Source organism: Geospiza fortis, unplaced genomic scaffold (genome assembly GCF_000277835.1).
Source record: "Geospiza fortis unplaced genomic scaffold, GeoFor_1.0 scaffold362, whole genome shotgun sequence".
NCBI lineage: Eukaryota > Metazoa > Chordata > Aves > Passeriformes > Thraupidae > Geospiza > Geospiza fortis.
The window spans coordinates 929,937-954,635 of record NW_005054464.1 but is presented as its reverse complement, the minus strand read 5'-3'; the positions used below and the strand labels follow the sequence as shown (position 1 = coordinate 954,635).

General features: G+C 36.6%; 1 protein-coding gene across 3 annotated transcripts in view; it reads left to right on the top strand.

Moving 5' to 3' along the window:
* The window catches only part of COBL (cordon-bleu WH2 repeat protein), a 114,468-nt gene that overhangs the window by 28,898 nt on the left and 60,871 nt on the right, over window positions 1-24,699 (top strand). For all 3 annotated transcript variants that reach the window (XM_031062783.1, XM_031062782.1, XM_031062781.1), the window contains one exon: window positions 12,765-12,959. In XM_031062783.1, the coding sequence (XP_030918643.1) occupies window positions 12,765-12,959 (195 nt within the window). The remainder of the gene's footprint in view (window positions 1-12,764; window positions 12,960-24,699) is intronic.

The window sequence follows — 24,699 nt, the reverse complement described above, 5'->3', positions numbered from 1 at the left end:
GACTATGTCTTTTATGAGTTGCTAGCCACTATCTACACTAGTCCATTTTAGAATCGTTCCTTCTTGTCCTACTTCAGGTTCTCAAAAGTCTTCTGACACTTTCACTGTAATCTCTTAAAATGTAAGACCTTCGTTCCTTTTTGATGGACAGTTGGCGCAGATAAACCCCTTGAAGTTGCTTAATTTATAGAGCGTTTTCTCACTGGGGAAGGAGAAAACCCCAAAGTAAACATGTTAAGTCTTGTAGAAGATGAATTGCAAACAGTGGCAAAGGAAGGGAGTGGCTTTCACCAACCAAAAATTTGTTGCAAAAGCAGGTTTTTCTTTGTTATCTGAAGCAGTGTGTAGCCACAAGTGAGCAGAATTCCCAGCACTGGTTGCCCTATTTAGGCTGTAGTTGCGCCAGCTGAAGTCCAAGTGTCGGTATATGTTGTATCTATTTCCATAGGTTTTTAACTTCTGTGTCAGTTAAATTTGGGACTGTGCTTGAAAAGTTTCTGCCAAAACTGAGCAGTGGAGGGTTCCCTCCAGTGAACTGGAGTACACCAGTCTGTGTAAATAAATAGATTGGAGAGATGTGATTTTTTTTTAGTACTTCACACTAAATTCACAAAGAAACAAGGCTATACACAATAGGAAAATTGCTTTCTTGGGGATAATAAACATTGACAAGTCAAGCTCTGGTTTCCTAAGGATATAGCGCTTATTTTTTTTTTTTTTTTTACTTGGAGAAACCTTGCAGGCTACAGTATACTGCAAAGGAAGGTAAAATTATGAATTTATATATATGTATACACAAAGTGGGAAAAGGGTGAAGTAGCCTGGTCTCCAGCACATCTGTACTTCCATTCCCTTTGTGGTATTATCCTGTATTATCCTATAATATCACTTCACATTTATTTAGAAGATGAAGTGGTCTAGACAAAGTTAGAGTTGAAAGAATAGCAAAAAATGCTCACAATAGGAAAAGACTTAAAGGCCAAGGGTATTAAAATAGTGTTCAAGTATTACTTTAAAGAAAATTCAAAGGGAGGGTCTTCTTTATTCTTAGCCTGTTCCTCTGAACCCAATTAATGAACTTGCATCATCAGGATACTGATTTTTCTCTGAAGAGGATAGTCTTTGGAGCATCCTTCAGGATGGAGAGGAAGCTTGGATTTGACTTTCATGGTCCTGGAAGATTCAAATCCTGAAATTCATTCACTTGACTTCTTCAAAGTAGAAGCATATGTATTTTTCTATCCAAACTGATCACCTCCTTTGATAAGACAAACTTAATTTCTGCAGGTATCAATCTGTAGGTGTTATGAAACAGAAGATGGCTGTGTACCACACCTGGATGTGCTTTATCCATTGTCCACCAGGAGAGTGTTGCCTTTAAACCTCCTCCCCACCTCTGTATTCTAACATGATGTCCTCCTGACTCCTTCTCTTCACTTCTGGCCACTGATGCTGATCTGGGACTAAATATTCAGCTGTTATATTTCAAAGTGGTTTGTTGGCATCAGTTCCTGACCATCAAGCTGTAAACATGATGTGAGTTTCTTTTGATTTTGTCTTCTGCAGAAAGCTGTCCTATCTTGTTAAAGGGTTGGTCTGCTCCAGTGCTGTAGTTTGCAGTCAGAAGTTGTCATGAAACTTCTGAAACTCCAGAAAAGCATGAGAGATGCAGAGAGCTAGGGAACTTGCTTAGACCAGCCCTTTGGGCTTCAGGATCAGCATATTGTACTCAGTGTGTAGAAGACATGTGTGCATTGAGGCACAAACATGGGTGCAGATATCAGGAAGAGCTAACCAAAGTGATAAGCTGTGTGTGCATACATCCCTGTGATTGCATGTAGATCCGTGTATGTGTGCACAGAGGTTATGTACATGCACACCTGCACATCCAGACTTCTGAAAGAGCTAATTGCAACTATAAAGTTCCTGGCTGCAGACTTCTGATTCATTGTTGCTAGAATCTTCTTAGTGACTCTGTAATTAGGATTTGTTTTAAGATTTGCACTAGTTTTAGAGTTCAAAAGCTTATTTGTTCTTCTAATTTAGGTTTTAAAGTCTTCAGAGTTTATATTGTTTTTCAGTAATATCTTTGGCCGTGTTTTATCATTACAAAGTGTAAAGTTTCCTTTTTGAAAATTTGCTTTGACATTTGGATGATTGTCTCCCTCTAGCTAACCAGCTACAGTCACCACATACTTCAAAGGGAAAAGTTGTTGCAGGAATGCATTCTAAGTTAGTAAAGTATTTGTGTCGGAGTTGGATTATAAGGACTGGAGCTGGAAGCCAGATCCCTGAGCTTGAATAGATCAGAGCTTTGACTTCAGAGAAGTTCTGCAGACTGTGGTGAAAATTTGCCTTTGAATCACAGTAGATTTTCTTAATTCATCCACAGCTATAATAAGTAGAGATTTTTCAGAAGCCAGTAGTCATATGTGTCAGGAATTTTAGCAGACACTGGAAGTTTTGAGGGTTGGTCATTCATGTTTCTTGCTTCCAACAACACTTTCATTAAAATGTGGAGAAAACACTTTCTAATTGAAATGGAATAAACATACTTTCAGTAAAACACAGAAATTGTTTCTCCAAAACCAAAGAAATCCACACCCAGAAACCTCATGCCAGGAACTATTCCATTCATAATTCTGGTCACCATAAAAACTGACTATGCAGACATTAAAGCAGATATTTTTAAATATTATGTTTTATGTAAAGTTTCCATCTTCTCCTCCAGCATAAATTGGCATATCTACAATGAAAATATATTGAAGATTATCAAGTCTAGTGATTTAATAGTTTCTATATGTTAAAAGAATTTGCAGAGAAGAACTTCTTCTGCAATGGTTTTTAAATATTTTGAATTCAGGAGGGCATATATTGTATATGTAACAACTTCTGTCTTCCATGAACTAAAAACATTGGCTGGTTGATTTAAAAGAATTAGTAATTCTAGAGAAAATCAATTCATATTGCAGTGATGAATTAATTTTGCTCAAGACTTTTGATTCACTTTTTTGTTATCTATGATTGATGAATGCTTAACACCAGTGGAAAAATGTTTGTTTTTTTTTCCTGTTGTCATTCTTTGACCTTTTGAACTCCCTGTTTCCTGAAGTCTATTGCCAGACCATTAGTAAAGACAGATTTTGATTTTTGGCTTGGTTGTTCAACACTTGGATTGAGCTAATCTATTTTCATGTAGTGCAAAAGTATAAGTGAAAGGAGAAACCAACTTTTTCAAGCTTGCAAAAATGTGGATTTTTCCATCCTCAGTCTTCCAAGAGTGCTCTCACTCTATCTGCTAATGCCCTTCCAAGGCAAAGTGTGAATAGCCTCTTTTCTAATGTTCTTCCTTGTTTTGCTTCCAGCTTAATATTTTCCTGTCTTCTTTCTGTACTGGGATTGAACTGAATTTTGGAGTCCATGTGGATTTTCCTCTGCAATTCTTTCTTCAGGTTTCTTTAAAATGTGTTTTTCTATTTGGGTCTGTCATTGGCTTTTGGACCTTTGTTAGTAGGTTTCAAAATGTTTCTTACATTATTTTCTTCCATTCTGCTTCATTTCCATGTTTTACTATGTATCAAATCCCTACAACAGAAATATTTAGCTCACATTCACAAATCTCTCTATATCCATCCCCTTCTCCTTCAGTGCTAAATCTGTTCTGGTCTGAGTTTTGTTTGACTTTTTCCCCACTGCCTTCGTGACAAGCAAACGTGAACATCATCATCTTTCTGGGCCAGTATGTGGACAGTCATGGAGTTTTCTTACAAAGCATGATTTCTGTCCTACACAGCCTCCTTAGTTCATTGTTCCTTTCGCAGGATGTAAGGCAGTACTTTTATTATCATATTCACTGAACTCTTCTGCTTTTTGCAATGTTCCTCTCCTTTTCCAGACTTTCATGTCTGAACTCCTTCAAGGACTTAGTTTCTTCTCAAATCTCATGAACATCTTCGCTTCATTTTTTGCCACAATTACTGTTTGTGTTCCCATCCTCACTTCATGTGTTCTTTCCTACTTCTTTCATGTCTGCTTTTATTCCACTTAGATAAATAGCCAAAAAGAGACTTGTAATGTTTTCCACATTTTTTCTCGTTTCCTTTTCTGATTCACCAGTTCTTTTATAATTCCCTCCACATCTCTCATTACAAGCACGTAGCTATCAAAAAAAAAAAAAAAAGCTATTGAAAGAAAAGAGTAGTTGAATTTACCGACTCTATCTTTTATTGGATATTCCTTTCTGGGACTCTTTTGAAATTATTATTTCTTCCCATAGTGGCTTTACATACTGGTATTTTTGGCAGTTATGAAAAATCTATTTTCAAAAGTACGGTGATTTTTTATAGGCTGACATATTTTGAGAGTGCATTGTTACAAAAAGTGTTGGACTTCTGGAAAATGAGTTTTTACCGGTCTAGCCAGAAAGATGTAAATCAGCCCCAAGAGGGTGCATTTTAGATGTCAATTGATTCTGGTACTTTCCCAAAATTATATTAAAAGAAATAAGGAAAAGAAAAAAAGAGAACATTCCATCAAATGAGACACAAAGTTGTCCACACGCTTCTGAAAGTCAAGATGAATCATTTTACACTTGTATGGATTGCAAACAAACTTTACCCTAAGCATCTCATGGCATCCCAGACTGTCACCAGCAGTTCAGCCTAATTTTGGAATTCACTTCAGATTGTGCCTGCTGCCTGCACTCCCTACCTCCTACCTGAGTGATGGGTAGCAATATTTCCTTTAAACTGCCAAGGAGCATAGGAACATTTGATTCCAAAATGTTTTCCGTGCCATGTTAATGATGGCTTTTTCTCACTGGGATTTATGTACACAAAACAAAAGCAAAAGTATTTGCATTTTAGGGTTTTTTTAAATACATCTCACATCCAGAAAGTTAAAAAATAACCCAGATGCTTTGTGTGCTGTCACTCAGCCTGATGGTCTCAGCTGCAGAGCACCATAAGCGCAAAAAGGAGGTTGGCATGTTTTGGAAGCTTGTGCATATATGTTCATGTTTTCTCTGAACATGTATGGCACTATAAAATGGCATTTTAAGGGACTGGACACACATGTGCTGAAACCTGTTTCATGGATGTCATTGGATTTATACCGATGTTGAAGTATTTTCCAATAGTTTGGTGTCTCATCATCTTTAGTTGCATTTTTGTAAACTGAGAATCTGGAGGGTAGTGGAATATTAAGTGTAAAACGTGTCAGTTTGTGTGATGTTCAGCTGAGGTTTGCTGTTTTGGACATACTGTTCCTTGCTTTGCTGATCACATTTGTTCAGAAAAGATTGTTTAGCAGTCTAAGTTTCTTTCATTTGTGTCTAAATATCTTCAGATTTTAGCAAAATAATTTTTGCTCCTTCACAGAATACACAGTAATGGAAATTAAATTAATTATACATTGCAAAGATTTGTAGCAAGTGTGTATTCACTGCACAGAGTTGAGAGTGACTTGTCAATGGTAACATCTCTGAGTCAAAGAAATTATGTTTCTCTTCTTTTTAACAAGTTCCTCAGCTGTGATTCACGAGGTCCACAGGATAGGAGCTTGGTGGTTACAGCAATGAGTTCAGTGTCCAGACTGATAGGAGAGGACACAAAGGATTTATATGTGTGTGCCTTCCAGACACCCATTTATACTATTGGATCTTCCCATTAATACCAGCCAGCACTCTGCCTGCTCCCACCTTCTGAAGTGTTGAGATGTGGCTACCTTCTACTGTCAAGGAAAGATTATTTTTTTGCTAATTGTTGAGATGCTACTTTTTAAAAAAAAATTAATTTGTTTGAAACACACTGTCACTTACAGAAGAGGTGATAGAAAGGCAAAAATGTAAATCAAGTTAGCTTGTCTTCCCTTTTTTGCATCTATTGCTGCAAAGGAAAAAAATTCTTGTCTCCGTTTCTCTTGATACTGACTGACTTCTTCAGATTGACAAGAACGAATTAGGGTAGCAGTAACAGACAAAGGTTTTGTTAAGCTGAAGGATATCCCGACTTGAGAAAATCTGAAAAGTAAAACAGGAAACAGGACAATTTATTTGGAGGAAATACACTGAATTTTAAATCACAAGAAGTGATTTAAAGGCTTTGATTCTCAAAGCATTGAGGAATTCTCAAAGCACTGATCTGTCATAAAATCTTGAAAAAATATAACTGACTTGACAACCTCTGAGTTGCTTGATTAATACATATTGTTGAATTCCTAGACTTGTATTCCACTGCTTTATATGTGCCATGGTATGTACTTTAGTTTTGGAGAACTCAGATTAAATTTGTGATCTCAAACTGGCAGAATACTGAGGGAGCTGATAGTAGTGGGTGATACTGCATCTGCTTCTTTATATTTGCAAGAGTTTACAGACATGTTTGCGTTTAGCTGGAATTCTTGTATTCCCAATCCATGTTTTCTGGCCTCCTAATGATTTGAGTAAAATGTTTATATTCCTCAACTTCAAAATATAGTATTTGACAGCTCATTAAAAAAGCAACCAGCTTATGTGTGGGTTCTTACTTGTGGGTTTTGCCATATTCATTCAGTATCCATGTGATTTTCAAATGAAAATCGAGTTTTGAATATTGTTTCACTTTTTTTATATATATGAGGCACAAGAAGTATAACAAAAACTAAAGAAGGTTCTTGGAAGCTCTCTCTGGTTGTGCACCCTTGTTGTCCTCAGCGTGGTGGAAGGGACCAGAGTTAATACCCACACTTGTTCCCTACTGAGAAATTCATGGTGAATCTAAGTCCCTTGATGTGTTTTAGAAAACTTTTTTTCCTGGAGGCTTCCATTTTTCTAGTTCCTTTCCTTGGGTGTTTGTTTTTTCAGCTTTTCTATTGGATAAGAAGTTGGACACCACAGGAGTGTCAAAGTGAACATAAATCAGTTGGAGCTGGAAACCAAGGTTGTACTCTTAACTGTGGAGATGCTTTCCATCACATGAGCTGACCTAAGTGAAGACAAGAAGTGATCAGATAAGCTTCTAGGAAGGGAAGTTACGGTTATGGTACAAGGAAAATAATAATAGTAAAGTCAAGAAGAAAAGCAGCATAATTGCAGATGGTGTGGACCTGTGTCATAGGAAAATTTTAGTAGCCTCCACAGTTACATATAGGTAGATTGGTCACTTTAGCATTGGGAGGTAAAATGGATGATTTTGTATGGGAGGTGGCTGCCTTGCACCTGGCACTGCTAGAATTTCTGACCAAAAACCTCTGTATTAAAACAAGAGGAATGTGGTCAGCCACACTGAGGGAGAGCTGGCAGGGGCACAGGAGACAGAATGTTCTCAGACATCTCTGGTTCTGGTTGTGTAAGTTCTGGTGTCTACCAAATGGGCCCTGACCACAAGATCTGGAAATGCTATCTAGATGCTCTGATAGACTCATACAAGTGTAAGGCAGCACTAGTTGTACAGACTTCAAAGTATAACTCAAAACTTTTACAGTAAGAACTTGAGAGCCTACTTGCCAGGCATATAAAATCAACACAGTGCAGCCTGTGTAAAAAAACTGTTGTGGGAATAAAATAGTTGCTTCTCTTTTATTATTGTGGTGTGTGACCAGATAATTTCCTACCAATAGCAAAATGCAGCAAGATAATAAAGCAGCATAAAGTAAATTGCGTAAAAATGCTTTTTAGTTTTTCAGTTCGGAACAGGAAAAGGTTAACTTTTTTTCCTTCTGTCTGCAGACTGTTAGCACAAGTGCTTCAGGGAGTACAAAAAAACAAACTATATTCAGTGTGGCTGGTTAGAAGGGAAAATCTGAGTAGTCATGTTTTTTTTTTGTTTTGTTGGGTTTTTTAGACTGTGTCTCCCAGCAATGTCATGACTGCAGTATAATGCTTTTGTTTTGATGCAGGATCTTGAATTAATTCAGTTTCTGTGTTGTTAATTTTAGTGCAAATTTAGTGTAATATCAGTGTCATGTAAGGGAAAGCAGCTTCCAAGTTCACTTTGTGCAGTAGGTCTGTCTGGCATTTTATATGACCAGTTGTAATCAGTTGTGGTGTCATTCAGCTAATCAATAAAGGTTTGCATTAATGGAGTTTAAATATCTAACAGGCATAAATATTCTTGCTGTCACTGAATAGATTAATTTGTTTGCCTGCTGTAAATCTTACCTTTTGTATTTACCCATAATATACTTGCAAAAAAACCCTATATCCTTTATGATACTTTTATTTTTTTTGTCTCTATTTTGGAAAAAAATAAAACCCTTACTTTTTGCTAATACAGCTGGTACTTTGAGTGCATTAAAACAGCTCAATTGATTACTTCTGATTTAAAAACTTCTGAGAAGGAAGTTGCATAACAAGACTGGGAGCTCAAATATGTGAGTTTTGGCAAAGAGCTGCGGAAGAAAGGCTTGTCTGTAGCAACCTTGCAAGAAAAGAACTTGACATTTTGAAAAATTTTTATTGACCGGTGTGAACAGGGAACAGGAAGTCAAATCACTCTCACAGGCAATCTTCAACCTCTTCCTTGCTGACCTTTAAATGCCACTTAGTGTCATCAGAAAGTCAAGGAAATGCTAATAACAGGGCTTTCGGTAAGAAAGTTATATATAAGGGACATACTTTAAAAACAATCATGAGCTGATTTCCATTTTAAACACATCTGTTTTTGTAAAACTGCATTCTCACTGTAGTACAGTTATAGTTTTAATAGATTACTCTTACCTTTATATATGACTTTAAAATTTTCCAAGTATCTAGAAGATACCAGAACTTCTGTTTATCTTCAAAAGGAGGTAGCTTGAAAAAGATAGTTTGCAGTTTCATTCTAGGTTGATGACCTTGGAACAGAGACTGGCCTCAGCTTTAGGCTCTTTATCTTGCGTTGAGTTCAGCAGGTATGGGACTTTAGAAGTCTTGTACAAAACTGACTGCTTGGTGTCTTCTGAAAATGAGAATGGTATGTATACCTCACCAGGGTACTCTTAGCCTTCATACTTCTGTGTTTTTAACAGTCCTTATTTGTCCTGCAAAAATGTCTTTGATAGCTAAATTTCAAGTAGAAGAACTAGTAGGAAAAAAACCTTAAAATAAAATTGCTGAACACCAAAGAAAACACCTGGTACATTAGGAAAGAAACAGGACATTCCTTGGGTTTCAGAAGTTTAATGAGAGGGGAAAAAACCTAGCTGGCAAGTTTAACATGAAATGGTGATGACACGTGATGGCACCATAGGTTGGTACGGCAGTTGTTTCTTGTCTCCTGCTGATATCTTTATGGAGTTGAAATGGACTGTAATCCATGGTTGTGCTTCAGTACATATTCCAAACCTATGCTCAGCTAGTGTCTAACCTGACTGCTGACCTATGCTGGTCTATCTGGTTTTGTATTGGGTTTGCTTTAATTCAGAGGGGAAAAACAACCCCAAACCAAACTGTTTCTTTTTCTTTCTAGTTCACGTTAATTAATTGCTGCTTGAACTGGTAGCAAAGTGCTCCAACACTAGCGGCTTAACAAACACTGTGATTTTGCAAGTTGAGACATTTTTGGAAGCTCTTTATATAATTAGTTTCCATTACTTTTCTCTTATGAATTGATTTTTTTTTTCTTTTTTCCTTTTTATTTTCTTATGAAGCACATGGATTCTGTGAACTGCTTTGGAATCTGAGCACAGTATTTGTGCTAACCTGTTTGTCAAATGAAACGGAGGATAAGGACTGACTTTTTTTAGGCAGCACCATTGGCTTCAGTTCCTGAGCTTGGCTTTCTTCACTTGCACTGCTGTAATTTGAGTAATTCAATTGCTTCTTTGATAACAAATTAGGAAAACAGGAAATGAGAGATGGTTAGAGTATTTGGCATGTAGATATCATGTCCCTGCAATTTTGCTTGATTAATGTTGTATGCTCTTAATAGTTGCCTTGCTAAACTGCCTGGAAAACAAACCTCCAAAATCCTGTGATTTGGAAAGGAACTGCATTGCATCTAACCCAAGGTAAAATAAAACATCTGGGTTAGGTGTTGTCTCTCAGTATTAGTTTTAACAAAAGACAAGTCATGCCATAATCACTTGTGTCAGTGTTTTGTGTCCAGGCTTGTGGTTTTTCTCTAAAAGCTAATGAAAATGACTACACACGTGGGAGAATTTGAATGTCTGACTCCAGTTAGGCAAAGCTCTTGTTGCTGCATGAGAGGGCTTTTCAAACTAGTTCAAAACTGTCCTCATTCTGTTCCCCTGGAAGCTGTGGCAAGTTTTTGTTTTAGGGCAAGGGTATTTACATGAGCATTCTTGAAATCCTCAGTAATGGAATAATGGGCTTGATATAAAAGTTGGACTTGGAAAAGAAAACATCAGTGAACTTGCAAGGTTGGGGTTTTTTTTCTATAATTCAAGTCTTTTTATTAAAAAGTACTTATACTTTCCTGGAAGTATTACCTTTTTTTCTCCTAGTACCTTCTGTTAGGAAATCCAAGCTTAAAAACAGGACAAAGCAGCTTTAACCTGTTTAGTTGTTCATCACTGTATTCCTTCCCAATGACCTGTAGCTTGGAAAAGGATTCTCATAGCTCTTCAGCCATAAGATCTTGAAATAAGGTTGAATATTCATTTTAAACTGGTTATGGCCTATTGTCTTACTAGCACTCTGTATTTTTAGTGCTAAGAGGGAAGTCTTAAGGATTTTTTATTATTTTCACACATCTTTGTCTAAAATTTCTCCTCCTTTTTATCTAGAAGGCTGAAGAATTAATAGAGTCAAAGCATACTGCAGAACCCACTTTGAAATTGTTTTGTTCAGTTGTTTTGTAAATGTGTGAAAAGAGGAGACTATTTCCCTCCATGAACCTGTTGTTTCTGTAGGAGTAAACAAACTTTATTTGATAGGACCTTGTACTGATAATGACTTAAAACTTTTAGCTTACAGATGTGGTCATTATTTTTTCCACTACCCAAGGTACAGGGCCAAGACAAGACTACTTCTTTATAAGTTTATACCTAATCTTTTAAACAATACCTTCTACTTCAACCTTTTTTTCTTCCTTTCCTAGAAGGGTAAAGGTGCTATTGATGCCACTCAATTCAGAGAAATTAGTGATTAAAAAGATGCAGCAAACACTGCTTTCAGTCAGAGAAGACTGGTATCATACTCCACTTGTGCTAAATACATTATTCCAAGATGAAGTGTGCTGTGCAGTGTGCAACATAAAAGTTAACAAAAGCATCTAGGTCAGTAATTCACATCACACACGCAGTAAATGCAGGACGAGGCACAAATCTGTTTGCATCTCAGTTGCTTTCACAGGAATCTATGGAACATGGAACTTTCCCAGGAAGTAAAGGAGCCTGTATTATACCTATGTTTGCATTGCTCTTTTTTTAGCTCTTTATGCTTTATCAGTGCTTCCTCGATGGTCCTAAAACTAAATGAATTGTGTTTTTAATCTTACTGCCCTGTGTTTTTCATTTTTTACCTAAGCTTGCACTTGGCACTTGTGGAAAGAAATTATCTTTCTTTTTTTGAAAGTAATGGCATTTGGGGTGGCCTTTAAGTTTCCTGCCAGTATGTATTCTGTGGTTTTGGACAAAATTCCACCAGAGAGCTATATGTCCTTGATGGGAGAGTTTTGAAATTGTGGTAGCATGTTCTGTTGTGATAAGAACAGCATTATCAACCATGCTCATCAGCCTGTGTTTCCAGAAGAGCTATTCAGCTCCAGGTCATGGTGAGGTGGTATCAGTGGTGATTCCACAGAAAATATTTCTGGGAAGTTACAGTCAAATAACTTAATTAAAAAGTAAAATCTTCAGTTTAATATAGAAGGTTCTCTTAATTAAAAAAAGGAGAAGGTGACTTGGATTTTAAGGGGGAAAAAGAAATCTTTTTGCAAGATTTTCATTAGCAGAGTAAAAAATAGGTATTGAATTTAAGAGTAAAGACTAAAGTTAAAATGCACATTTTCAAGGAATCGTAGTTCTAATGTTTTGTATTTGTAGATTTGCTACTATTTGACTGCATATGTTTGTTTGCATATTAATATAAAAATGTATTAAGATTCTGAAATCCATTAAACTTTTTCCAATGATTTTATTAAGTTTTCAATGAGAACTAAAGTAATTTTTAACAGTAAGGAATTATTGAATTTTCTGTTTCTCCTTTCATCTGGGCCTGTTAGAATCGAGAGTGGTGTCTGCCAGTAGGACTTTTTTTCACCAAGTTAAATGGTTGTTTTCAGTAAGTTGTAAGTGATTATGCATGATTGTGCATATAAATTGGAAATAGTTTAATGGCAGCAGAATTTCTCTTATGTAAATCTGTGGAGAAGACTCAGGTGAATCAGGCAGATTGATAACAAAATAGACAAGCCTGAGACGCTGACAGCATTTTATTAATACAGTGTTCTCATTTAAGAGTAAATCTTGCTTCCAGAAATGTGTAACACTTGTAATTTAAATGCAACTGCAAATGCATTTGGATAACTGTAATTATGAGTCTTGATGTGAACTTTAAATTTTAAATAGCAAGCAGCAGCAGTGTTCCCATCAATACTACTGTTAAACCGCAGTAGGTGCTTATCATGCCTCCTGTCTTATTAATACTGCCTGTAAGCTTTGTTCCAGTTGACCTTTGGAAGTTTCCAAAAGTTAGAGTTTGCAATTCAGCAGGTTTGGCAGAGGAACATACATGATTATTCATATCATTGTTTAAACGGTAACCAGATGTGTCTTGTTTTTCTTCTTTCTTTCCCATTGTTTTTAAAGAGTGATGTTAATCCAAGATGTTAATCCATTTACAGGGTTTTTCCACAGCACCAAATTCCCCTTCGGTGAATTCTCGTTCCAGTAGCCTGGGTTCATCACTGTCCCTTGGTAACATCTCTGGAATGACAGCAAACCCAGAAGTGAAAAAGCGCAGAGCACCTCCTCCACCAGTTGCAACGCCAGTATTGCCGAACGCGGAGGTGAGGGGACAAGAGAGGACAGCAGCACAGGTAACAGTGACACTGCTGGATGGGCTCCTTTTTTTGCTGTGCTGGGTACCATCCATCCATTCAGCAGTCCTAAAGCCATTCACAGGTATTTTGGTCAGCTGTTAGCTACAGCTGACCAAAACTCCCATCTTACAAGATAAAATTATCAAAGGTCTTAGTGTCTTGTATACATTTACTGAGCTCTCTTGAGACTGCCCCAAGCTTTCTGCCCTGCCAAGAATCATTCTAAATCAGAACAGTTTTGTGAAGCAATATGCTAAGAGAAGGAGGGTAAAGAGAAAGTAAGGCAGAAAATCTGGAAATTGTATAAGGTATCCTTACCGACTCCAGGGCAGTCCTGGAGAACGGGTGAAAGTTCTAACGAGTGACAAAAACCTTCAGCATACTGTTTTGTCCAGATACTTGTCAAGCTGTCACCTGTATCCCTGCTTCCAGTGCTACCATGGAATACCAGAATATCTGCTCTGTTTTCTGAGTGACTATGTGACCTTTTAAAGCAGTGCTCTGGTTTTGTTTTTATAAAAGGTCACTGTTCCGCAGTACATTATTGAGAATTAAACAGAAATGGGGGGAAACCTTTCTGAGAACCTAAGTCTTTGAAAAGAATAGAGCTAAGGGAACGGGAAATTGCTCTTGCTTTTATAGTGACACTCAGGTGTGTGTTACTAAACCTGCACAAGTCTTCTGGTTCCACCAGCAATAGTATTGTAGTCTAAATGTAAACTGTAGAAATCAGCATGTACAATTATATAGGGAAGCCAAAGAAGAGTGCAAGGAACCAATATTGCCAAAGCTGTGTACTGTGAACTGACTCTTACCTGCTCAGGGCTTGTCACCTCTACAGCAAACTGATCTTTGGAAAGTAAACTGTCCTAGTGCAAAATGGAGTCAGAAAGGAATCTTTGAGTTCACTACAGAGGAAGAAGAGAGGAGCCTGGTGCTCAGTCTCACTCCCTGTCACTCTCTTATTTATCTTCATTAATACATTGTTAAACACCTTCTCAAGTGAAACATTCTGTAAAAAAGTTGATGCACACTCTTGGTAAGGGATTGTGGTTTTTTATTTTCCCATTCTTAGGTTATCTAAGTGTGATTGCTGGAACACAGTAGTGTTTCATCTTTTAAAATTGGAATAGATGCCTTGAAATAGCACTTTTTTATAGATGTAGCTGAAGAGAAATAAGACTTTTTCTAGCAACACTTATGAAATTTTTTTTCTTAAAATTTCCTTTTGACATTCCTGTGTAATATTTTTGACGTTTCTTGCGTCCCCCAGAGTTAACGTGTTTAAGGTAAATAGATAATTTCATACAAAAATACTATGGCATTTTGACTCCTAAGTTTATACTAGTATGGTAATCACAGACTACATTATTCTGCCATTCTCTTTGGCTGATCTCCTTGCAGTATGACGTTGAGATTCTAAATTGTGATGTACAATTACACTGCAAATCTAAACTCTCCTTGAACATACTAACATTTCTGTTTTCAGCATTGTTGCAAACAGATTAAAATGCTAGTTTTCTGAAGCCATGGGTAGAAAACTCTGTGGTTTATTTTTCACAAGTAGTATACAGTACAGTATCAACTTCTAATTCTCTTACTCTGAAGGAAGATGGGAAGCAGATGAAGGTTGTTTCAGAGGATTTTCCATAATAAAGTTCATTTTGGGCAAAAGAAATGTCCTTTGTAGCTGACAAAGTCAGTTGAAGATCACAGTAGAAGTGCTAGAATATATTTGGCTGCATTTGTTAAGTAAAGGACATCTTTCTGGAAATAATGGCCTAGGTCAAAATGTTAGAAAGTTATGGTGTGTTTCTGAAGGTCCCAGGCTGAAAGTTGCTCAAAGGCTGCCATGTACTTTTAATAGGAATGGAGTAGAATTGAAATAAAGCACAAGTACCATGAAGCAATCAAAAACTGAGGGAAGAAATTCATTATTCAGTATTATGGGGCAAAGTAGCAACAGAGATACTGTTTATAAGAAAACCCAAATAGTTCCATTTTATCTACGTGCAGACAAGCCAGTTTGCTGTGAAAATAGAGTAAAAACTCTCAGGGTGTAAGTTTATTTCTTTAGTTTATGGGAAAGAATTAGCACTGATCTTTTTTTTCAAGGAAGGACGTCAATTCCTTATTAATGGACTTCCTTCCATAAAAAGATAAGATGTTTGTTTAGAAAACTTTATTTATGTGCAACTGTTTCTAACAGGAAGATCCTGCAAAAGGGGAACATGTTTGTTTCCAGTGAAGCTAGCACACTAATAGAAAATGAAAAGGTGATATTCTGAACTTTCAGAAGGTTTTTTCTTTTTTATCTGTCTGGTTCCATAAAATTGTGTAGGAAATAAAATACTGTAGCTGTTATGAACACCTTTAACTTCGCAAACCAATAAGCCTGTTATTTTTAACCCATTGTTATGTTCCAGGTATAAATGATTATTTAGGGTTATATATATCTCATTTCCCTGCCTGGTCGTCCCAAACAGAAATTTCCATGTGTATGAAGACTGGGGTATTTTAATTTATGATGTACATTTAGATTTTCTCCACTCATTTTTATGCATAGAGGACTTATTGCAATATAATTTTACTGTCTTACAGCTTTTGTTATTGTAGGGCTTAGGATAATTTATCTCCTTGTGGATAAGGCCCCTGCAGTAAATTTATTTACTTTTCAGTGCAACAACATTAGTTTTCCATATCTGTTTAAAGGTAGTGTTCCCTCTGTAACCGTTTTAAATCTACCCTAGAAAATATTCATGTCTGTTCAGAGTGTGCTGAACATGTACTAAGTAGTTTGCAAATGAGTTTGCAGAGTGAAAGAAAGGCGTCTACAGATTTCTTCCCTGGAGACTTCACCCCTGTTTTTCTTAAACATCTTTCAAATGATTTAGAATAATGAGAATGCACTTGAAAAAATAATCTTCAAAAGGCTAGGGTATATAAATAATTCCAGGACAAAATCTAGGATATTTGATGCTTATGAAGCAAGGAGGTCCTCTCCTTTCTTAAGCTGCAGGTGAGGAACTGGACTCACACTTTTAGAAGGTTTTATTATAAACCAACACAACTTTCAGATATATTTATTTCAGATTTATTTATTTGTGTTGTCTCCTGTATGTTGCTATAGACAAACTAATGTATATAGCATACTGTGGGGTTTTGCCCTGCTTTTTACATTCCTCTCTTCTCCATTTAGATCTTAAAGTTGGATTGCTGAGGGTGGTTGTTGACTCTGAATTATTGTCCAAGACCATATTTTAGAGCAGAATGCTTGCGCCCAGTGTTTGATCAAGGCTGATATTTTCTCACCAATTATAACTTACTCATTGAAGAGTCTTACTCACCTGAACAAAAAGGAAAGAGAGACAAAAGAGAACCACAGCCATTCTCATAATTTCTGGCAGTTTTCTTTCCCATTGTCCATAGTTAAAATAAACCAATTCTATGCCTAAATGAGAAGTTTAGCTTTAAGAGAATCATTATAATGTGAAAAAATGTAAATGAGATTTTCGTATCTTTCCTGGAGAAAATAAGATACACTAAAAATTTTCCAAATGTCTTGCTTATGTAGAAGGTATTTTCAGTATTTGCTATGTTTTTTCCATCTTTGATGATCTCTTATACTTACCACCACATAGGGTGCTCCTCTCCATCTCCCTCTATGCTGGACATAGCAGCCTCCCTTAAAGTATGCTGCCAGTGCATATTGCACTTGAAAGAGTGATTATTCTGCTGGCAGTCATTGATAGGAGTGCTGCAGAGGTGGCAGGACCCTGGCTTAGACATCCTATCCATTTAGTAGCATTTTCATGCTTTTGGTAGGGTTGCTTTTCTCACAGCAGAATTCATGTTACAGTATTATTTACTATTCTTTTATATGTAAACCAATATAAATAGAATACACCAGGGATTGAAAACTTAGGTCCTTCCTATTTGGTTGAGCATATTAGCAAGGAGGAAAAATACTCCAGTGAAATGTTCTTTCTGGAAACCATTGAATTTTTACCTATCTACAGGCAACCCTGAAACACTTGAAATGGCACTGCAGATGAGCACAGCATATAGTGACCACATACCTGGAATTAATTCTGCCAGCAAGAACCACAGAATAATCTTCAAGCAGTAAAAATAAAGGAGAGGCAGTAAAGGAAATGTATGAATAATTTAATATTGGGATCATAATTAACATACTAAATTTTTTCAAAGTGTTAATAAATTGTAGACTCATCCAAATTTTTAGAATCAGTTCCTGAATTTTCAGTTCTTTAATTCCCCTTTTGTATGTGTGTATGCTGCAGGTATGGATTTAGAAGCTTCTTGGAACTGTGACTCATAATCTTCCTTAGAATTAAGATATATTTTTAAATGGTGGCCAAGATTTTTAGAAATGGTTAGTTCATCTGTCCATAATTAGGAAGCTGATTTTGGAGCTTGATGTTTTCTGAACTTTTAAGATGTCAGAAGCTACGTCTGGTTGCTCAGCAACTCAGTATCTGGCCACTGTGATTTTAATATCATATTATTTTCCAATGTGCCACCTTCTGTCACCAAAGGAATTTAAATTGAGGTTGTTAATACAAAAATCTGAGCAAAGCAAGAATTTCTTCCAGTAGTGTCCCCCCAGCACAGCAGGGTTTTGTGTACAGTCATCTTTCATGCATTTTTGCACAAAGTGATAACCACTCATCCACCTTGCTGCTGTATAATCTTAATGCTACAGATTTGTGGTTAGCTGGCTGAAGGGATAATCTTGATTGATTTGAAGTCACACTGTTACTGTTGTTCTCCTCAGGTTTTCCCAGTGACATATTTCCCTGTGGCTGCAAATTAAGCCTTAAAGCCATGAACACAAAGCATCCTGTAGAACAGTGTGTAGAGTAAGTTCTTGCCATGTACATCCATGTCAGTATGGATGCCACCAGTAGAGCTCTCTGTGTGTCCTGAGTCTTGAATCTGCCTTGTCCCTGGGTATTTCTAATAAATCTGGTATTTCAAATAATACTACTCCTGCAGTTGGCTTTCCCTCTGAGAAACAGCCAAGTCTTTAGGAAGAACCTGTGTTTGTGTGAATGGCAGCTTTTTTCCTCATAAATTTTCTTGAACTATGAGATTTGACATTTTTTAAGAGAAGCATGATAACAGCAGTCACTGCAGCTGTGGGAAGTTGAGGGACAGAAGAGTCACAGCTGAATGAGAACACTTACCATGGCTTCTTACAGAACTGAGATTTATTGTAGCCAGCTGTCTAAAACCCACTTAATTAACTTATAGAAGCACAGTACTCATACCAGCTTCTTTTCATCTACTTCTTCTTTTGTGCATCTACTGCAATTTATTATTGTCTAAATTTCGCTCTGATCAGAGTCCTGTGTCCCAAGAGGAACAGTTTCAAATTAGTTTAGATTTACCTGGTTGGTAGATCCTATTTTTAATAGAAAGTGTTGCAGTCATACTTGGAGGGGTTTGTTTTTGTACTTAGTGCAGCAGGATATGTTTATGCTATAGATATTTTCTTCCCTTCTATCTTATACTTTATTTCACTTCTTATGTATAAGATAATGGGCAGTTTGTGGGGAACACGTGACAGATGTATTCTGTTTTAATAAGAAGCCCAGAATCCAATAAAAGGGTGGACGGCTTCAGATTACTTATCTCCCTTTCATAGGTTACACCTAAACCAGAAATGTCTACTAGAAGTCAACAAGATATGAATGCATGCTTTTTTTATCATCTTTTAGAGAGGAAGGGAGGTTTCTCTTGACTCAAAGGTCTTCTGGGTGAGGTCTTCTCAACCTTTTTCTTATGACACATTTCCTTTCTCCCTTAAGTGTTCTGTGAATGTATTTACATTTTGCTTTGTGGGTTTTTTTTTTTTCTGTGGAGCATCCAGAACTCTCCTTTGAGAATAGCAGATATATTTTTTCACATTCTGAGGAAGGATGCAATGAATCAGATTTTGCTGTAGGAAAAAGCTGTTTTTCAAAATGTCTTTTATTTCTACAACCTACTGTATCTTCTAGGTCACTTCTCAGGTTTTTATAAGTTCTCTGAGAACATGAAAGCAGGATTTATTCAGAACAAGGAGGAAGAACACTTGACTGACTTTTTAATTTGTTTAAAATGTTGATTTAAAGTTAATTAATGACTGAGTTTATATGCCTTTTCAATTGTTCTGATTTAAATTTTCTTTTTGTGCACAGAGGCCTGAAATGTGAATACTGCATGTTATTTTTAGAAGTGTCTTTGCCTTTGTTCATTAACTGAGGATGTCATGAGAGTTAGCTGTGATCTTCTCCAGTCTTTGTGGCAGACTTGTTAGAATTCTCAGGCAGTATGTGATATCTCTCAACAGCATTTTTCTGATGAGGGCAGAGATATTGAATCTTTAATAAAGATGCTCTTTCTCTGGAACACTGTTCAAATGCCCAAGTTATGTAAGCCTTTTAGAAGGAGGCTAGTTTTTTGTATTAGAGTTTGGATATTAGGTGCTGGAGTGCACTTTTTACTGCTATATGATGCCAAATTAAGAGGTTGAGGACTTCTTAGGTGATTGACATGGGGCAATATTTTGATAAGGTCAGAGAGTAGCTGTGTGTCTCTCTGTTAATACAGATAAATAATTATTGATAAACCAATTAAGAATGGAGATAATATTTGTATTTATTTGTTTTTGTGTTTCACATCAAATTCATGTAGCAGTTGCTTATTTTGGATGTACAAGGCTGTAAATACTGCATGGTAATTACAAAAATTTTCCATTAGGCTTTTAGTATCTATTTTTTTTTTTTGTGCTTTTCTTCCAGTCATTCTGCCTGAAATTTTAGTTAGAAGCTAATTTATTTCATTTATGCATTGCTGTAGATGTTGTGAGTTTATTGGTGTCATGGGGTCTTTTGCCTCTGTTCATAGAACCATATAGAAATAATTTGTCGTACACTTTGGCCAGAGTCTTTAGCCTGTTAGTCTGGGATGGTAAAACAGTTAAACTTGGCTTGACATTTTTCACAGGTTAAGTGGTCTGGCACAGACAGATAATGACCATCAAGCTGTCCAGTAACAGAGATAAGGAGTGCACTTCTGTTCTTTGTCTGAGGAGCACACTGTAGTTCCTTTGTCTGAGCAGCAGGTGTGTGAAATATTCTCAAGATGATGCACCAGAGACTATACTTCTATCTGAAGTAGGAAAGATTGTATAAAATAACTGTGTCTGTAGTAAGTATCTACTATCAAAAGCAAAGAAATAGAGAAAAAAAATTACCAAATAATACTGTTAAATGCTGCCAATGCCACATTCTGGCATGAAGAAATTCAGAAAAAATGAGTGAAAGATATAGTTGCTGTTTGGAAAGTGTAAGAGAAATTAAAAAAAAAAACAAACCAAGCCTCCTTAGGTGGTTTATGTACTGGCAAAATTACTGGAAATATAATAGAGAATTTAACCAGTTGGCATCTTTATAGAGATAGTGAACAGGGTAAATGTAGCTTCAGTAGAAGAGAAACCCTGCTTTACAGGGTTTTTTCCCTTAGAGTGCTCTTGATGCATTCAGCAAGCAGATGGGTGTGATCTGGTTGATACAGTCTGTCTAGGTTTCCACGAAGCTTCCAAGTTCCCTCATCAAGAATTTCATAAGGAACCCAGTCTCAGTTCCATAATAAATAAGGTCATCTAACTCTTAAATAACAGATACAAAAGAAAAGAAGAGAGAGATTGCAGATTAGGACTGAAGGATCTGCTCATCTAGTGGTGAAATGTTGCAGAAGCCTTGGAGTATTTGACCATCCCTGTTGATCGTATTAAGAAATTACCTGTAAAAGAAACAGTGAGAAATTTTGTTGCTCCTACTTGAGTTATCTGGATAGCAAGGACCAAGACTGAGTATGAAGAGCAACAGTTAGAAGACCTTATGAGACTGAGCGCTGGGAGCACTTGCAGATGAAAGTAGTTAAATTCAGTGTGGGGAAGGCTGAAGTGATATATATGAGAAAAGACCACTCTTAATTTTTTCTAAGACCTTGTAAGATACTGCTCTCTCTGCTGGCAGTAACTGATTAGGAAGATCTTAGGATCAGATTAGGATTTTTATTTTAAAAAAGTCATCTCCAAGCTCAATAGCAATCAAAAAAAAAAAGGAAATCCAATTAGGATTAGCATTTTAGGAGAGGAAAAATGGGTAAAAAAGATAGTTTTATTACACCTCTACATTGTGAGCTTTTCTATGCCATCTTAAATACTACAACAGTGTTCTCCTTGCTTCAGAAGGATATTACAGAATAGGATGAGACTCATGGAAGAACATTGAGGATGATCAAAGGTGTGGAGTAGTTTAGTACAGGGTCAATGGTGCAACTTAAGTAAACCATGATTCTTCATCTTGAAAAAGTCACTGAAGACTACGGATAAAGACTTGACTTTTCAGCCAGGCATTATAAGACCATTTAGAGCTAATAGGAAACAGGCAAACTCCCAAAGTCAAAGCACGTGGGTCTTCACTGTCTTGGTCCACCAGGGTTGTTATAGACACTAAAAGTTTACATGAGCTTAAGAGGAGACTGGACAAATGCTGCAAGAATGACAAAACCATTCTGAATTTTGAAAGATAAATCACATCAGGAAGTCCCTAAAATAAAGTTGGCTGGTGGCCACAAAAGTATTTGGGAGGAGGTAGTATTAAACATACCTTTCCTCTTCTTTTGCTGTCCTGTAGGTACCTGCCACAGTCTAATAAAGAAGCCTGAGCAGAACCCTTGATCTAACACATGCAGCTATTTTTGGAGAATACTGAAGAGAGTCATACCCAATGATTGTCTCATATAATCTGATATCACTCCAGAAAAGTCACTGGCAGCATACACAATGACTTCACTAGGTCTTCTTATCAGTGGTAATTTGATGACCAGAAAAACATGTTTCTCATTAAAAACAGAAACAGCTGCCTCTGATTGCTATTCCCAGTCATCAGTCTTTGTTTTGTGTTCCTAAGTACAAAGCTGCATTTGCAGAATGGAGATGGAAGTTTTGCCAGTAAATCATAGGACCAATAAGAATTTTGCACCATGAACCCTAAAGCAACTTGCCTGGTATGTGTTTTATTACTTGGTAGTGTGACTGCAGGATCAGAGCCCCACAGGACTCTGAGGGTCATATTGCAGGCTTCTTGGGCTGCTCCCCAAAATTCTGGGATGTGCTTATACAGCTCATATTATGGGTGGCTGGGAGCTGTACAGGTGATGTCCAGTGGACTCTACAGGGCATGTGTCTTTCACTGACAAAATAAAAAGCAGCATGAAAGGTGTGATCCCTTTGCATTTCAAATCAGTATCTGATCTGGGCGCATGCCAGATATACTCTCTAGGTTGCAGGTCCTCTGAGGAAGGAACTGTTAAGACACTTTTGTCTTATGCAGTGACAGGGCTATTGTTTTACTTAGAAAATTATGATATTTCTACCTTTCAGGAGATAGAAAGTCAATCTCTTTGGGTGTTCCCTCCATGTATCCACTTTTGGTAATATCTTTTTTAAGAGTGTATAAGGGTGGAGTTTTCTTAATGACTTTCACTTAATGGCCTTGTCAAAAAAAGCCATGTACAAACTGTTGCCCTTCACAGACATAAAATTTTGTGATGACACACATTAAGTTTTATAGAAACAATTGTCTCTGTAAACAATCATAAACCTGAAAGGTTTTATGTATTTCATATTTCCACTGGAGCTGAACCTGGCTAGTGCTATCCTATTGTAGAGACCATTATCAAGATGTACAGAACCAATTAGTAGAAACAAGAGTGAGTAGTAAAAAAAGCTGTGGTCTTTAAAATGCCCTGTACCATGGTAAATGACTAAGAAATTAAACCTCAACAATTAATTTCCAATTTGAATGTGTTTTGTTCATTTTTTAAAGAGCTTTAAACATGACATTCAGTTATTTGAATGAGAAATATCCAGATTTGTTCATGTTTTACAAAATAATAATCAGATAGCAAAAATGAAGCCAGCTGACAGCACATTAGATAATGTTTGCTGTGCAGTTTGGATGCTTAATTTAGCTAACAGCTGCACTTTGGTTTGGATAAATGATGCAGGCCCAAATTAAAAGAAAAGAGTAAAGTGCAATGATGGCTGAAGGCTTATCTTGCTGTCATGTAAAGCATGAAATTTAGGAAGGCTAAAAAAAGCTGCTAGAGAAAGGGAGTAATTTGTACTTCTTTTTATGATAGAAACAGCTCCAAAAATTAATTCTGGTGTATGCGCACTTAAACACATTAATTCTTTTAACATAGTTATTAAAAACTTCAGCTTAAATGATACATGCAGTGTAGTGACTGCTTTCTCAACAACTCTGAAGAGCATCAGTTAAAGGTATGTTGTATTTTAATAATGTATTACAGAATTTTCTTCTGTATACCTTTAAAGAAATTCTCTTGTTTCAGCCCAAATTGCTACCCATCCTCTTTATTGGTCCTAATGCTCAACTTCGTGTTGCTGCACATTTCTTTACTAACAGCATGTGTCTCATTAAAGAAAGAGAGTGGCAGAAAACATTTTAATAAAATGGCAACTCTTTTTTTAGGAAGCCAAACTTATTTTCCAGCAGCTTTTTTGTCCCTCCTTTTCTTTCAACTCTTTTTTCCTGTAATTTTAAATAGAGTGATGTGTCACAGTGTGATGAATTATTTAAAAGGAGTCTAAGCTTTCTCAGTCAAGAAGCAATTAACTACAATTGATTATATTTTTTCCTGAAGCTTGGCCAGTAAGAACTAGGAGCTAGTTCAGAATTTCAGTAGAGATTTTTGTGTTAGTGAGAAGGTACAGCCTCTCAGAAGTGCAGTTGGAGATAAGACTCATTTTGCAACACCCCTTTGAGAAAATCTACTCAGATAATGTTCACAGTCAATTAGCAGGTTTTGCACTAGAAGAATTTAAAATTTTGAGGTCTACTTTAAAATTATGCATTTTTACATTGTAAGAGGAATCCACTGTGTGGGCTTTTTTGCAGTTTTGCAGAAATAGGTTTTTTGCAACTTTGTCCAGGAAATAGAAGCAGTGTCAGTTCAGTGGTGATTTAAATTGCTTACCTACTTTAACTGAAGGCTGGACTTTGTGAAGTGCTGAGTGCTTCACAATTTGACTTGGATAGGCTGTAATTTTAGAGGGACTAGAGAATGTAATTATAAAAATTCGTAAGGTTCCTCCATGGTCTACTTTCCTGTTGTTTTTTGAAAAGTACTACAGTCTTGCACTCTAACCTGTGTAGCTGTAACCTCTAAATTGACATCAAAGTTGGAGTTACCTGGTGATGTTTAATACATATGCAAGAACACAAGCAAAGTAAGCTTTCAGTGTCTTTATATTACAATTTAACATACATAACATAATAATCATGCAAAAATGCAAGATTTGTTTGGCAGGAGCATTTCCATTTTTTTTTCAAGAAAACATATGTCTTGAGAGTTGAATCCTTGAATTATGTGCGAGAAGAATTCCTGGAATAGTCTTTTTTCCAGCATCAATAGCATTCTTGATCTTTTGCAATAATCCAGTTGCTTCTGGCTGTGACTTCATGGTTCAGTTGCCAACTGTTTCTGAACAGACTATACTACCTGCCTTGGGAATGATACCACAACTTACCATCTGGTGAGATCATGATAGCATCGATTGACCTCCACATGTGGTCTCTGTCAAGCACTTCATTGAAAACTGGCAAGACATTGGGGCCGGAACATACTGTTCTATGCA